A 15,398-nucleotide genomic window follows, 5' to 3' on the forward strand; every position below is an offset into this window, starting at 1 on the left:
ATCAAAGGTCATGCCGTTTTTATTTATGAAGTCGCTTCTCACCAACTGCACCATGCTATGTGCAAACCAATCATTTTGTGTTTTGTTTGATCCACGCGAACGTTGCCAAAGACTTGAATGAAACAGGAAACAACTTTACTGCTTTCTAAAGCTACAGGGAATACAAAATAAAGTTATATTTGAGACTTCTCTCTAACCAATTCATTGTAGTGTGTGATATGGAGGTGAACAAAAGTTTATTTTGACATGTATACAAACAAACGTTTATAAACAATAGCAGCTATGTTGACACTACCATGTTGATCTGAGCGCTGCCGTTGGAAAACCACTACAGTGTCCGACTGTTGGCTGTCGGAGATGCACCTCCCCGACTCCACTCGCCGACTTGTCTACAGTCGGCTTCGCTAGGCTTACTGCTCGAACACACTCAAAACCTTTGCCTTCGGCGCCCTGTCACAAGAAGGGACATACTATTTTCACGCCCCTTCGATAAAGCTACGACCGGAAGTGATTACCGTGGCAGGTTATGAGAGTGTTTTCGCCAACCCTAACCACAGATAATAATCTTATACAAATATTTGCCCTAACCCTTTTCCAAACATTAACCATAGTCTCATAACCTGCTACGTTTATTCTAACATAATACAAAAAAGTTACTTCCGGTGTTTTTCGTCACAGGAAGCAGACTTCAGTTGCGGAAGTATAATGTGTAGGTGATCGTTTCAGTACATGTTTTGATTTAGCAGTTTAATGCAATGTCTAAACTGTACACAGAGAAACTGACCCGGCTCTACGAGCGGTATCGGGAGTACGTTACGAGGAACCCTGCAGCGACTGGACAACTGGAGAGCACCGTAAGAACGCTGTCGTACCTCATTTCAGGTGAGTTTAAAAGTGAAAGCCAGAGCGAATGGCTTGCTGCGTTCAAGAACAACTGGGAACTCGGAAAAATACGAGGTCAAATCACGACGTCAGTGATATTTTGGTCTGAAAGTCGGAGCTGCAGAAAGAGGCACGAATTCCTGAGTTAGAAAAACTTTTTTGAACGGTCATCCGAGTCGGAACTCGATTTTTTTTTCTCCCGAGGTCACATTTGTTTTGAACGCACTGTAGTCGAAGTGGGAGATTCTGAGTTCCCATTTGTTTTGAACGCATCATCCTGTAAAATGTATCCAAGTTGCCAAGCTAATTGCCTACACCTCTTCCCAAAACATTGACCATGTATCGCCTGATGTTCCTCTCAACACTACAATCTCGTGTTTGATCATGAAAACAAAGGAATGTTATTCTCTAATTCAGCATATGAAAAACAGTCACAGCCATGCATCTGGTGCATAATTCAGAGTGCAATCGTTAAATATAACTATTTGTTACATCGTGTTGTCAGTAGTCCTGTGTAGAGTCTGGCATGGCCCATGGCAGGCATAACTCTACCTTATGAAATGTAATTATTATCTGAAATATTTAGCCAAGTTCTTTGATTGGTTCTCTGTTGAAACAGCATTACATTAGTTTGACATACCATCAGTCCTCGAGTGTTTTTGTGTCTTTCACAGGGCGTTTCACTGACTCCCACGAAATCTCTGAATTGGGTAGGTTAGCACCTCACAGTTAAAGTTTTATTGACTGCAGTATAACCATGAACTAGAAGCATTCAGGAACTTCAACTGGTGGATCAGTTTGTTGTTGTGTGTGTTTTTGCAGTGTACTCTGCCTCCAACCTGCTGGTGCTGCTTAATGATGGCATTCTGCGCAAAGGGCTGTGTCGAACCCTACCCATGGTGAGGTCCACCTCCACCAGGTCAATCACAATAGTATAACCTTACCCATGATGAGGTCCACCTCCACCAGGTCAATCACAATAGTCTAACCTTACCCATGATGAGGTTTACCTCCACCAGGTCAATCACAATAGTCTAACCTTACCCATGGTGAGGTCCACCTCCACCAGGTCAATCACAATAGTCTAACTTTACCCATGATGAGGTTCACCTCCACCAGGTCAATCACAATAGTCTAACCTTACCCATGATGAGGTTCACCTCCACCAGGTCAATCACAATAGTCTAACCTTACCCATGATGAGGTTCACCTCCACCAGGTCAATCACAATAGTCTAACCTTACCCATGGTGAGGTTCACCTCCACCAGGTCAATCACAATAGTCTAACCTTACCCATGGTGAGGTCCACCTCCACCAGGTCAATCACAATAGTCTAACTTTACCCATGATGAGGTCCACGATAGTCTACATATGTGCTGGGTTGTGTTCATTGGGCACAAAATGGAAGAAAACACTCTGAAACAGGGAAGTGCTATCGGAACTGACTGTGCAATCCCTGACCGTGTGTGTGTGCGGTTGTTTGTTCAGTCTCTCTCTCAGCAGAGGCTTCTCACCTGGCTGTCAGTGGTGGAGTACGTGGAGGTGTTCCTGGAGATGGGGGCCACCAAGCTGTGGGGGGAGGGAGGTCGCTGGCTGGTCATAGTGCTCATCCAGATCACTAAGTAAGGAATGAAGGAGCCCCTCGTGGAGCGATATCTAACCAACGCTTTAACTTGATCCCTTTTGATCCATCTACAACATGCTGTATAGTTTGAAAAGTCAAATAAATATGCAGGGATACATTGATTAGTAAAGACAATGAGATATTCAGGGATACATGGATTAGTAAAGACAATGAGATATTCAGGGATACATGGATTAGTAAAGACAATGAGATATTCAGTGATACATGGATTAGTAAAGAGTGAGATATTCAGTGATACTTGGATTAGTAAAGACAATGAGATATTCAGTGATACATGGATTAGTAAAGACAATGAGATATTCAGGGATACATGGATTAGTAAAGAGTGAGATATTCAGTGATACTTGGATTAGTAAAGACAATGAGATATTCAGTGATACATGGATTAGTAAAGACAATGAGATATGCAGGGGTACATGGATTAGTAAAGACAATGAGATATTCAGTGATACATGGATTAGTAAAGAGTGAGGTATTCAGTGATACATGGATTAGTAAAGACAATGAGATATTCAGTGATACATGGATTAGTAAAGAGTGAGATATTCAGTGATACATGGATTAGTAAAGATAATGAGATATTCAGTGATACATGGATTAGTAAAGAGTGAGATATTCAGTGATACATGGATTAGTAAAGAATGAGATATGCAGTGATACATGGATTAGTAAAGAGTGAGATATTCAGTGATACATGGATTAGTAAAGAGTGAGATATTCAGTGATACATGGATTAGTAAAGACAATGAGATATTCAGTGATACATGGATTAGTAAAGAGTGAGATATTCAGTGATACATGGATTAGTAAAGATAATGAGATATTCAGTGATACATGGATTAGTAAAGAGTGAGATATTCAGTGATACTTGGATTAGTAAAGACAATGAGATATTAAGTGATACATGGATTAGTAAAGGACAATGAGATATTCAGTGATACATGGATTAGTAAAGACAATGAGATATTCAGTGATACATGGATTAGTAAAGACAATGAGATATTCAGTGATACATGGATTAGTAAAGAGTGAGATATTCAGTGATACATGGATTAGTAAAGAGTGAGATATTCAGGGATACATGGATTAGTAAAGACAATGAGATATGCAGTGATACATGGATTAGTAAAGACAATGAGATATGCAGTGATACATGGATTAGTAAAGACAATGAGATATGCAGTGATACATGGATTAGTAAAGTGTGAGATATTCAGTGATACTTGGATTAGTAAAGACTATGAGATATGCAGTGATACATGGATTAGTAAAGTATGAGATATTCAGTGATACTTGGATTAGTAAAGACAATGAGATATGCAGTGATACATGGATTAGTAAAGAGTGAGATATTCAGTGATAAATGGATTAGTAAAGAGTGAGATATTCAGTGATACTTGGATTAGTAAAGACAATGAGATATTCAGTGATACATGGATTAGTAAAGAGTGAGGTATTCAGTGATACATGGATTAGTAAAGACAATGAGATATTCAGTGATACATGGATTAGTAAAGAGTGAGATATTCAGTGATACATGGATTAGTAAAGACAATGAGATATGCAGTGATACACGGATGAGTAAAGAGTGAGATATTCAGTGATACTTGGATTAGTAAAGACAATGAGATATTCAGTGATACATGGATTAGTAAAGACAATGAGATATGCAGTGATACATGGATTAGTAAAGACAATGAGATATTCAGTGATACAGGGATTAGTAAAGACTGAGATATTCAGTGATACAGGGATTAGTAAAAGACAATGAGATATTCAGTGATACAGGGATTAGTAAAAGACAATGAGATATTCAGTATTCATATTCATATTCCCCCAACTTTTCTGACCGTTTCCGCATGTGATGGCTGTGGGAAAGGTTTCGTGTGTGTGTATATATGTCTGCCTTTTTTAGACAATGAGATATTCAGTGATACATGGATTAGTAAAGAGTGAGATATTCAGTGATACATGGATTAGTAAAGGACAATGAGATATTAAGTGATACATGGATTAGTAAAGAGTGAGATATTAAGTGATACATGGATTAGTAAAGACAATGAGATATGCAGTCATACAAGGATTAGTAAAGTGTGAGATATTCAGTGATACTTGGATTAGTAAAGACAATGAGATATTAAGTGATACATGGATTAGTAAAGGACAATGAGATATTAAGTGATACATGGATTAGTAAAGACAATGAGATATGCAGTCATACATGGATTAGTAAAGAGTGAGATATTCAGTGATACTTGGATTAGTAAAGACAATGAGATATTAAGTGATACATGGATTAGTAAAGAGTGAGATATTCAGTGATACATGGATTAGTAAAGAGTGAGATATTCAGTGATACATGGATTAGTAAAGACTGAGATATTCAGTGATACTTGGATTAGTAAAGACAATGAGATATTAAGTGATACATGGATTAGTAAAGGACAATGAGATATTCAGTGATACATGGATTAGTAAAGACAATGAGATATGCAGTGATACATGGATTAGTAAAGACAATGAGATATTCAGTGATAAATGGATTAGTAAAGACAATGAGATATTCAGTGATACATGGATTAGTAAAGACAGAGATATTCAGTGATACAGGGATTAGTAAAGACTGAGATATTCAGTGATACAGGGATTAGTAAAGACTGAGATATTCAGTGATACAGGGATTAGTAAAAGACAATGAGATATTCAGTGATACAGGGATTAGTAAAGAGTGAGATAATCAGTGATACATGGATTAGTAAAGGACAATGAGATATTCAGTGATACATGGATTAGTAAAGAGTGAGATATTCAGTGATACATGGATTAGTAAAGTGTGAGATATTCAGTGATACATGGATTAGTAAAGAGTGAGATATTCAGTGATACATGGATTAGTAAAGACAATGAGATATGCAGTGATACATGGATTAGTAAAGACAATGAGATATTCAGTATTCATATTCATATTCCCCCAACTTTTCTGACCGTTTCCGCATGTGATGGCTGTGGGAAAGGTTTCGTGTGTGTGTATATATGTCTGCCTTTTTTAGACAATGAGATATTCAGTGATACATGGATTAGTAAAGAGTGAGATATTCAGTGATACATGGATTAGTAAAGACAATGAGATATTAAGTGATACATGGATTAGTAAAGACAATGAGATATTCAGTGATACATGGATTAGTAAAGACAATGAGATATTCAGTGATACATGGATTAGTAAAGAGTGAGATATTCAGTGATACATGGATTAGTAAAGACAATGAGATATTAAGTGATACATGGATTAGTAAAGACAATGAGATATTCAGTGATACATGGATTAGTAAAGAGTGAGATATTCAGTGATACATGGATTAGTAAAGAGTGAGATATTCAGTGATACATGGATTAGTAAAGAGTGAGATATTCAGTGATACATGGATTAGTAAAGAGTGAGATATTCAGTGATACATGGATTAGTAAAGAGTGAGATATTCAGTGATACATGGATTAGTAAAGGACAATGTCAGCCTGTAGGTCTAATATTATAAACTGCTTTTCTTTAGATTGTCTCTGATGGTTGAAAAACGTCATGGTTACTGGGATGTTATGTTGCATGGTGTTACATTCCATTTCTCTCCTTCCACCTCACTCCCCTCTCTGTTCTTTCTCTCTGTCCAACATTTCTCCTTCCACCTCACTCCCCTCTCTGTTCTTTCTCTCTGTCCAACATTTCTCCTTCCACCTCACTCCCCTTTCTGTTCTTTCTCTCTGTCCAACATTTCTCCTTCCACCTCACTCCCCTCTCTGTTCTTTCTCTCTGTCCAACATTTCTCCTTCCACCTCACTCCCCTCTCTGTTCTTTCTCTCTGTCCAACATTTCTCCTTCCACCTCACTCCCCTCTCTGTTCTTTCTCTCTGTCCAACATTTCTCCTTCCACCTCACTCCCCTCTCTGTTCTTTCTCTCTGTCCAACATTTCTCCTTCCACCTCACTCCCCTCTCTGTTCTTTCTCTCTGTCCAACATTTCTCCTTCCACCTCACTCCCCTCTCTGTTCTTTCTCTCTGTCCAACATTTCTCCAGAGCCGTCTTGCGCTTCCTACTGCTCTTCTGGTACAAATCTGGCATGCAGACTTCCCCTCCTATTACCCCACTGGACAGGGAGGCACAGGGAGGCAACGGTAACAGAAAAGAGTTTGCACGTCGGCATATATTTTATGTTGAACACATTTGTTTTTAATAATGCAGGGTGTCTGGCAGATAGCACTGTATCCAAACAATACGACTTAAACATGACTCTCTTTGTTCATTTGATTCAAAACAACTTTGGGGCAGTTGTGTCCGCTTCTTGTTGTGCTATCTCATTGGCTATAACCAATGTGCCAATGTCCTTGGTCGCACCATATACTGCAGAGTTCACAATCTAGACAACATGGAACTACTACCTGGACATAAATATATTTCTGTACCTCTCCCTCCTTACAGATGAGGACCATGATGACCACCAGGATGACAGCTCCTTTGTGGGCCAGCGGTCAGGGAGGGTGATGAGGCCGTTGGGAAATGGTACACATGTTCCAGTACAATGTTTGCATTCAGGACCGTGCCAATACTATTTATCAGGAATGTACTATCTGTTCCTTACCTCTTTCTCTCTCTCTCTCTGTCTCTCAGCTCCCTCTCTGCAGGCTCGTCTGTGGGCAGCCCCCAGTAGGGAGAAGAGGTGTAATGTGGAAGAGGATCTGACCTCTAGTCCCACTGCCCTGGGGGTCCAGGAGACCATAGCAGAGTCCATGTACATCGGACGCCCGCTGGTACACTGTATCCTTCCTACTCTGGGACTCTGCCACAGAGACACTAGATAATTAAACGTGCACAATGTCATCACATGATTACTGCCTCTATAGATTCTGGTCTGGTACGGCAGCTATAAAGTACATTGGCTGAAATGGTTGCATGATTCCATATCATACCTCTGTATGGCCTAGAAGCATTCTGTTCATCTTAACAGCACGTCCCTTACTAGTGGGATACATCACTGCACTGTATATACAGTATACTAGTATTTTACCTAATCAATGGTAAATGAAACCTCAAGGATTTCTCATTCTAACTCCAGTCAGTCTATACTTTGGAATGTGTTACTTCAGAGGGTGTGTTTTCCTCAACGCTGCTCCCAAACGCAGTGCTCTGCCTGGGAATGTGTGGGAGAGGCTCCTGGAAACCGTGGCTCGTATCTGGAGCCATGGAAATGACCAGGTAACCATGCTCTCTTCTCTTTACACTGACATGTGCTAAGAGGAATCACAAAAGAAATGCACACATTGACTGGGCACATGATATATGCATGATATGTGTTCCACTATTAAAACAAAATAGCCATAGACATACTCTTCTATACAGGCCATTTAAAAGCAGTGTCATGAAGGAGGCACTGAAACATGAGTGGGATAAAGAGGTATCCCCTGGTCTGTTCTCTCCACAGTTTTGGTTTGATGAGTGACACTAAGTCTCTGAACCGGCAGGAGAGGGCGGAGGTGAGGAGGAGGGCCTTTCTGCTTCTGTACTACCTGCTCCGCTCCCCTTTCTACAACACATTCTCTGAGTAAGTAGAATCACAACTACAACACATTCTCTGAGTAGAATCACAACTACAACACATTCTCTGAGTAAGTAGAATCACAACTACAACACATTCTGAGTGAGTAGAATCACAACTACAACACATTCTCTGAGTGAGTAGAATCACAACTACAACACATTCTCTGAGTTAGTAGAATCACAACTACAACACATTCTCTGAGTTAGTAGAATCACAACTACAACACATTCTCTGAGTTAGTAGAATCACAACTACAACACATTCTCTGAGTTAGTAGAATCACAACTACAACACATTCTCTGAGTAAGTAGAATCACAACTACAACACATTCTCTGAGTAAGTAGAATCACAACTACAACAGATTCTCTGAGTAAGTAGAATCACAACTACAACAGATTCTCTAAGTAGAATCAGAACTACAACAGATTCTCTAAGTAGAATCAGAACTACAACAGATTCTCTGAGTTAGTAGAATCAGAACTACAACAGATTCTCTGAGTAAGTAGAATCAGAACTACAACAGATTCTCTAAGTAGAATCAGAACTACAACAGATTCTCTAAGTAGAATCAGAACTACAACAGATTCTCTAAGTAGAATCAGAACTACAACAGATTCTCCGAGTTAGTAGAATCAGAACTACAACAGATTCTCCGAGTTAGTAGAATCAGAACTACAACAGATTCTCCGAGTTAGTAGAATCAGAACTACAACAGATTCTCCGAGTTAGTAGAATCAGAACTACAACAGATTCTCCGAGTTAGTAGAATCAGAACTACAACAGATTCTCCGAGTTAGTAGAATCAGAACTACAACAGATTCTCCGAGTTAGTAGAATCAGAACTATAACAGATTCTGAGTTAGTAGAATCAGAACTATAACAGATTCTGAGTTAGTAGAATCAGAACTACAACAGATTCTCTGAGTAGAATCAGAACTACAACAGATTCTCTGAGTAAGTAGAATCAGAACTACAACAGATTCTCTGAGTAAGTAGAATCAGAACTACAACAGATTCTCTGAGTAAGTAGAATCAGAACTACAACAGATTATCTGAGTTAGTAGAATCACAACTACAACAGATTATCTGAGTTAGTAGAATCACAACTACAACAGATTCTCTGAGTTAGTAGAATCACAACTACAACAGATTCTGAGTTAGTAGAATCACAACTACAACAGATTCTCTGAGTTAGTAGAATCACAACTACAACAGATTCTCTGAGTAAGTAGAATCAGAACTACAACAGATTCTCCGAGTTAGTAGAATCAGAACTATAACAGATTCTGAGTTAGTAGAATCAGAACTACAACAGATTCTCTGAGTAGAATCAGAACTACAACAGATTCTCTGAGTTAGTAGAATCAGAACTACAACAGATTCTCTGAGTTAGTAGAATCACAACTACAACAGATTCTCTGAGTAAGTAGAATCAGAACTACAACAGATTCTCTGAGTTAGTAGAATCAGAACTACAACAGATTCTCTGAGTTAGTAGAATCAGAACTACAACAGATTCTCTGAGTTAGTAGAATCAGAACTACAACAGATTCTCTGAGTAAGTAGAATCAGAACTACAACAGATTATCTGAGTTAGTAGAATCAGAACTACAACAGATTATCTGAGTAAGTAGAATCAGAACTACAACAGATTATCTGAGTTAGTAGAATCAGAACTACAACAGATTATCTGAGTTAGTAGAATCAGAACTACAACAGATTCTCTGAGTTAGTAGAATCAGAACTACAACAGATTCTCTGAGTTAGTAGAATCAGAACTACAACAGATTCTCTGAGTTAGTAGAATCAGAACTACAACAGATTCTCTGAGTAAGTAGAATCAGAACTACAACAGATTCTCTGAGTTAGTAGAATCAGAACTACAACAGATTCTCTGAGTTAGTAGAATCAGAACTACAACAGATTCTCTGAGTTAGTAGAATCAGAACTACAACAGATTCTCTGAGTAAGTAGAATCAGAACTACAACAGATTCTCTGAGTAAGTAGAATCAGAACTACAACAGATTCTGAGTAAGTAGAATCAGAACTACAACAGATTCTCTGAGTAGAATCAGAACTACAACAGATTATCTGAGTTAGTAGAATCAGAACTACAACAGATTCTCTGAGTTAGTAGAATCAGAACTACAACAGATTCTCTGAGTAGAATCAGAACTACAACAGATTATCTGAGTTAGTAGAATCAGAACTACAACAGAACTAAATGTATGCTGTTTTCTAATTCTCGTAGATATATTTGATGGCTTACACATTTATGCATTGGATGGTTCTTTCATTGTGCATGTTCCCGCCTATAAATATCTGGGCTTATAGCCTACAAAACTCCCTACATCTCAACTCTCTGGTGCCTTTAGGGCAGTTTAGGACTTTAATGTTGAAGAAATTTAATGAGAATTGCAACTGTTTGGATTGAATGTGAATGATTGTACAGTATTTGTGGTGTTTGAAGCTGTAATTTGTAGTTTATTTTATTTGTATTGATCATTTTGGATTTGTTGTATTGTTGTCCTCAGGGCACCATTGTAAACTAGACTCTGGTCTTAATGGGTTCCCCTGAATAAAATACATTCTGACCAAGTAAAATCAAAACCAACAGATTCTCTGGCTAGAGAAGTTCTTTACCATAATGACAATTGGAACGTGGCATATTTTCTATCATGTGTGCTGCTTTTTAAACCTTTTGATTTTGTTTCACGTAGAACAAAGATCCTGTTCCTACTCCGATTTCTGTCAGACAACGTTCCCGGCGTCGGGCTGGTTGCTCGTAAGTGTTTACTTTTTATAGAAACCAAGTATCTGAAAATGGCATGGGATGCATTTGTTCCGTTTACCTTTTTGGTGGTCCACTGTCTGCTGACATGCACTGTGGCTTCCAAATTCTGCCAGTCTGCATCTTGTCAGTTAATGTGTTCATTTTCCTGATTGGTTTAACCTTATCCTCCACTTGTCCTTCCAGGCCCTCTAATGGATTACCTACCTGTCTGGCAGAAGATCTACTTCTATAACTGGGGCTGAGGGCAAGAGGTGGTTGAAGGTCACCTGGCCAGCTGGATAGAGATCGACACTAAAGAGGGAGACCCTGAGTAAAATACAGAGCCAGAGACACAAGTCCCCCACAGACTGCGCTGGTTAATCTGCTCTATTTCAACTGGGACCCTCAAATAAGATCCAACATGCAGTTATGTTGCTAGGGCATGCCAGAGTACCTTACGGATCCTTCCGTTCTGTTGCTAGGGCATGCCAGAGTATCTTACGGATCCTTCCGTTCTGTTGCTAGGGCATGCCAGAGTATCTTACGGATCCTTCCGTTCTGTTGCTAGGGCATGCCAGAGTATCTTACGGATCCTTCCGTTCTGTTGCTAGGGCATGCCAGAGTATCTTCCGGATCCTTCCGTTCTGTTGCTAGGGCATGCCAGAGTATCTTCCGGATCCTTCCGTTCTGTTGCTAGGGCATGCCAGAGTATCTTCCGGATCCTTCCGTTCTGTTGCTAGGGCATGCCAGAGTATCTTCCGGATCCTTCCGTTCTGTTGCTAGGGCATGCCAGAGTATCTTACGGATCCTTCCGTTCTGTTGCTAGGGCATGCCAGAGTATCTTCCGGATCCTTCCGTTCTGTTGCTAGGGCATGCCAGAGTATCTTCCGGATCCTTCCGTTCTGTTGCTAGGGCATGCCAGAGTATCTTCCGGATCCTTCCGTTTTGTTGCTAGGGCATGCCAGAGTATCTTACGGATCCTTGCCTTTTGCATTCCCTCCTTGTTCTTTATTTTTGTAATCTGAGTGATTTCTGTCAGACTGATCTTGAACCAGTGATTATATGATGAATTGATGCTGGTTGTGTGATTTAGTTTTCTCCTTTTGTAAACTATACATTACCCAGAGGTGTTATTGACCGAGTGGTATGAGATATTTGTCACCGCTGGTGATGATCACCATCTTGTCAGTCAGTTTTGCTGTCTGTCACTGGGAACAATCCCTCCTAAATGTCTCCAGTTAAACAACCCATTACAGCTAGCCCTGATGGGTTCTGTGCAGTTGGTCCTACAGCATTACATCAAATGACTTTGAGGCTGGTTGAAGTTCTCTCTATGGGGCTGTCCCAATATCTAATTTCTCCCAAAGTGTTCACTCCTTCCCACAAATCTAGATATGCATTTGGCATGGGCTAGTGGGAGTTTCCACCATATTTCGTATACTAGTCATTTCCTTTCAAATCTGTGAAGGGACGTTAATTGGAGGAAGGAGAGAATTGGGCCATAACCTACATTCCTCTTATGTTTGTCAGATTGGCACAGTGGGTAGAAAAACAAATGAATGTGACCATGATATGGAATCTAACATTTGTATATTAAATATATGCTGTATTCTCAATTATTGGTATTAACAGTGGGTACCTAAATGGTGCTGGTCCAGTAGTTGTATTTTATTTAACCAGGCAAGTCAGTTACGAACAAATTCTTATTTACAATGTCGGCCTAGGAACAGTGGGTTAACTGCCTTGTTCAGAACAGATTTTTACCTTGTCAGCTCGGGGATTAAATCCAGCAACCTTTCGGTTACTGGCCCAACGCTCCAACCACTAGACTACCTGCCGTCCCGTCTAATTGTTACTTAATTGGGGTTGAGAATTAAGAATCGATTTTTGTAGTTTATCCAGACTACTTGAAAACAACCATCTGGAAATACATTGAAACCAGGTTGTTTTCCCTGTGTGATAAAAGTGTTGATGATTGGGGGAAGTGGAATGTTGTGGCTCTGAGTGCCTTTTCAAAAGTTGACTTACCAGAGGAAAAAGGAAATGAGGTCTAATGTACTTATTTGAAATTGTGTGAATGTTTTTTTTATTTATGAATCCTACAAATGTGTTCAATAAATCAACAGAATAATAATCTATTTATTTTAGGTAGGTTTTCATGACTGCGTTTACACAGTACAAATCAGATTTTTTTTTGACCAATGAGATCAGCATGTGTAAACACAGTCCTTGTCATGCAGACAACTAGGATTCAGTCCATGAACTTAACAGCGGGCAACCATAGTGATGGATTTCAATCTTTATTGACACAAATCTAACTTTTTGTAGCCTACAATAAATAACTTTTGTTTTCATGGGTCATTGGGATAGCCATTCTTCAGGCTTTATTCATCACTAGTGGCACATCCAGGGGGACAGACCGGGCCACATGAGGCCATGGGTGAACACACTCAAAACCATACCCATGATGACAGTCATGCCTTAAAAATAATGAGAAATTGTCAACAGGTCAGTGGTGGTATAGTCCAGAGACTTCCCCCAAACTCAGTCCTGGGCTGCCCCGTGCACGTTTTGGTTTTTGCCCTAGCACTACATGGGTGATAAAAACTTGTCAAGCTTTGAATATTTTAAACTCAGCTGTGTAGTGTTAGGGCGAAAACCAAAACGGGGCCCCAGGATCAAGTTTGGAGCTTACCGTAAAACACTGATCTCAACTAACACACGGCTGTTAGAGAAGCAGGAGGTGCCTTTTGAATGTCCTTCCAACAGACAACCATCTAACACAGGGGTGTCAAACTCATTCCACGGAGGGCCTAGTGTCTGCAGGTTTTTGGTTTTTCCTTTCAATAAAGCCCTAGACAACCAGGTGTGGGGAGTTCCTAACTAATTAGTGATGTTAATTCATCAATCAAGTACAAGGGAGGAGCGAAAACCCGCAGACACTCGGCCCCCCGTGGAATGAGTTTGACACCTGTGATCTAACATGTCCATCAGTGGAGGCTGCTGAGGGGAGGACGGCTCATAATGGTCGGACTGAACGGAATGGCATCAAACACCTGGAAACCATGTGTTTGATACCATTCCACTGATTCTGCTCCAGCCATTACCACGAGCCCATCCTCCCCAATTAAGGTGCCATCAACCTCCTGTGGTGTATATCAAACTAAGGGGACTGTCGAGGGTGTAACCTTCTCCAGTCCATTACTGCTGCCATCAGGGGACTGTCCAGGACGGTGTAACCTTCTCCAGTCCATTACTGCTGCCGCGATGCAGCCCGGGAATGAGAGCCTCAACTCTGTAATGATCATCTCAGCAAGCACCAATAAAATAGACGGAAAGGGGACCTCCATACAAAACAGACAATGGCTTTAAATTACTTTGAACCAAGTGCATATCTAGTGCTATGGAAGGTGCTAGATCAACCCCCGCTACTACTACCAATGGTGACATTCAAGGTCATCTTTTTTTGTAGTCGCAGAATATATATATATCAATCTTCTGAGATGCGCAACTACAAAACAGACATCATGGAACACCAACCGTTGGTATAATGTAATTCCACCTTCCAGGCTCTGTGATACCAGACACCCTTTCTGTTCATGAAATGTATTGTGTAGAACATACACTAGTCAGGAACAAGAGGTAATCACGTCACCTCTATATGTATTATATAGTATTTCTACCTGTTACATCCATTCATATATTTTTCTTTGCCAAATAAGACATTCGTGACTGGACCGTCTCAAATAGTACTGAGGTACCCCTGTTCTAGACGTTACACATCACTGAATTTACCCCCCGGGTTCCATTTGACCAAGGGTGGTAGGCTCCTCTTACCCGTTCTCTCATTTTGATAGGCAGGTCACCAGAAATGAACATAAAACGACGAGGGACTGAGTGGCAGCCAGGCTCTGTCCAGTCACAGGTTTTACAACAATCTGATGAGCATGCCTTCCATTAGTCATTGCTCCTGCCATTCAACAAGACGGTACAGAATGAGGGATCAAACTCCCATTTAGAACAGAATGAGGGATCAAACTCCCATTTAGAACAGAATGAGGGATCAAACTCCCATTTAGAACAGAATGAGGGATCAAAGTGTGTTTCGACATCAGAGGTTAATATGGCTTCCCAAAGTTTGTGTGGTGTGATTGTGTAAACCCAGTGACTGAACAAGCATAGACTGAAGGAGACCACCATCCACATTCTTACCAGCATCGCCATTCAGTCGAAGCACCCAATCATTCCTAACACACACTGAACTCTTTCTGTTGAAAAAGGCTGAAAGCCAACCTTTTCTTCTGACCCGACTAAAAACCTTTCAGACCCTGGTGAAGAACTCACATTGCACTGCAAGATGGGCTAGGTCATTACGCTTCTAAAATATACCCCCCCGGTCCATCTCCTGACCTTGGTAGATTGCATCACTCAGTCAGAGTGGAGGTGTTGCGTTTGATTCCTGCTGTGTGGAGTTCAGTTAAAACATTCTTACAATTTAACTTGGTGT

The 15,398-nt window shown here is 40.3% G+C and overlaps 1 protein-coding gene across 1 annotated transcript; it reads left to right on the forward strand.

Moving 5' to 3' along the window:
- The first annotated feature begins 702 nt into the window (after positions 1 to 702).
- Positions 703 to 13,245, forward strand: LOC120025214 (peroxisomal membrane protein PEX16-like). Its single transcript, XM_038969683.1, has 11 exons — positions 703 to 882; positions 1,557 to 1,592; positions 1,705 to 1,781; positions 2,372 to 2,505; positions 6,598 to 6,695; positions 7,000 to 7,080; positions 7,189 to 7,335; positions 7,701 to 7,773; positions 8,000 to 8,119; positions 10,839 to 10,903; positions 11,096 to 13,245. The coding sequence occupies exons 1-11, from the start codon at positions 756 to 758 to the stop codon at positions 11,152 to 11,154; spliced, it is 1,017 nt and encodes a 338-aa protein (XP_038825611.1). The 5' UTR covers positions 703 to 755; the 3' UTR covers positions 11,155 to 13,245.
- The last annotated feature ends 2,153 nt before the right edge of the window (positions 13,246 to 15,398 follow it).

This window comes from Salvelinus namaycush, chromosome 30 (genome assembly GCF_016432855.1).
Source record: "Salvelinus namaycush isolate Seneca chromosome 30, SaNama_1.0, whole genome shotgun sequence".
Taxonomy (NCBI): Eukaryota; Metazoa; Chordata; class Actinopteri; order Salmoniformes; family Salmonidae; genus Salvelinus; species Salvelinus namaycush.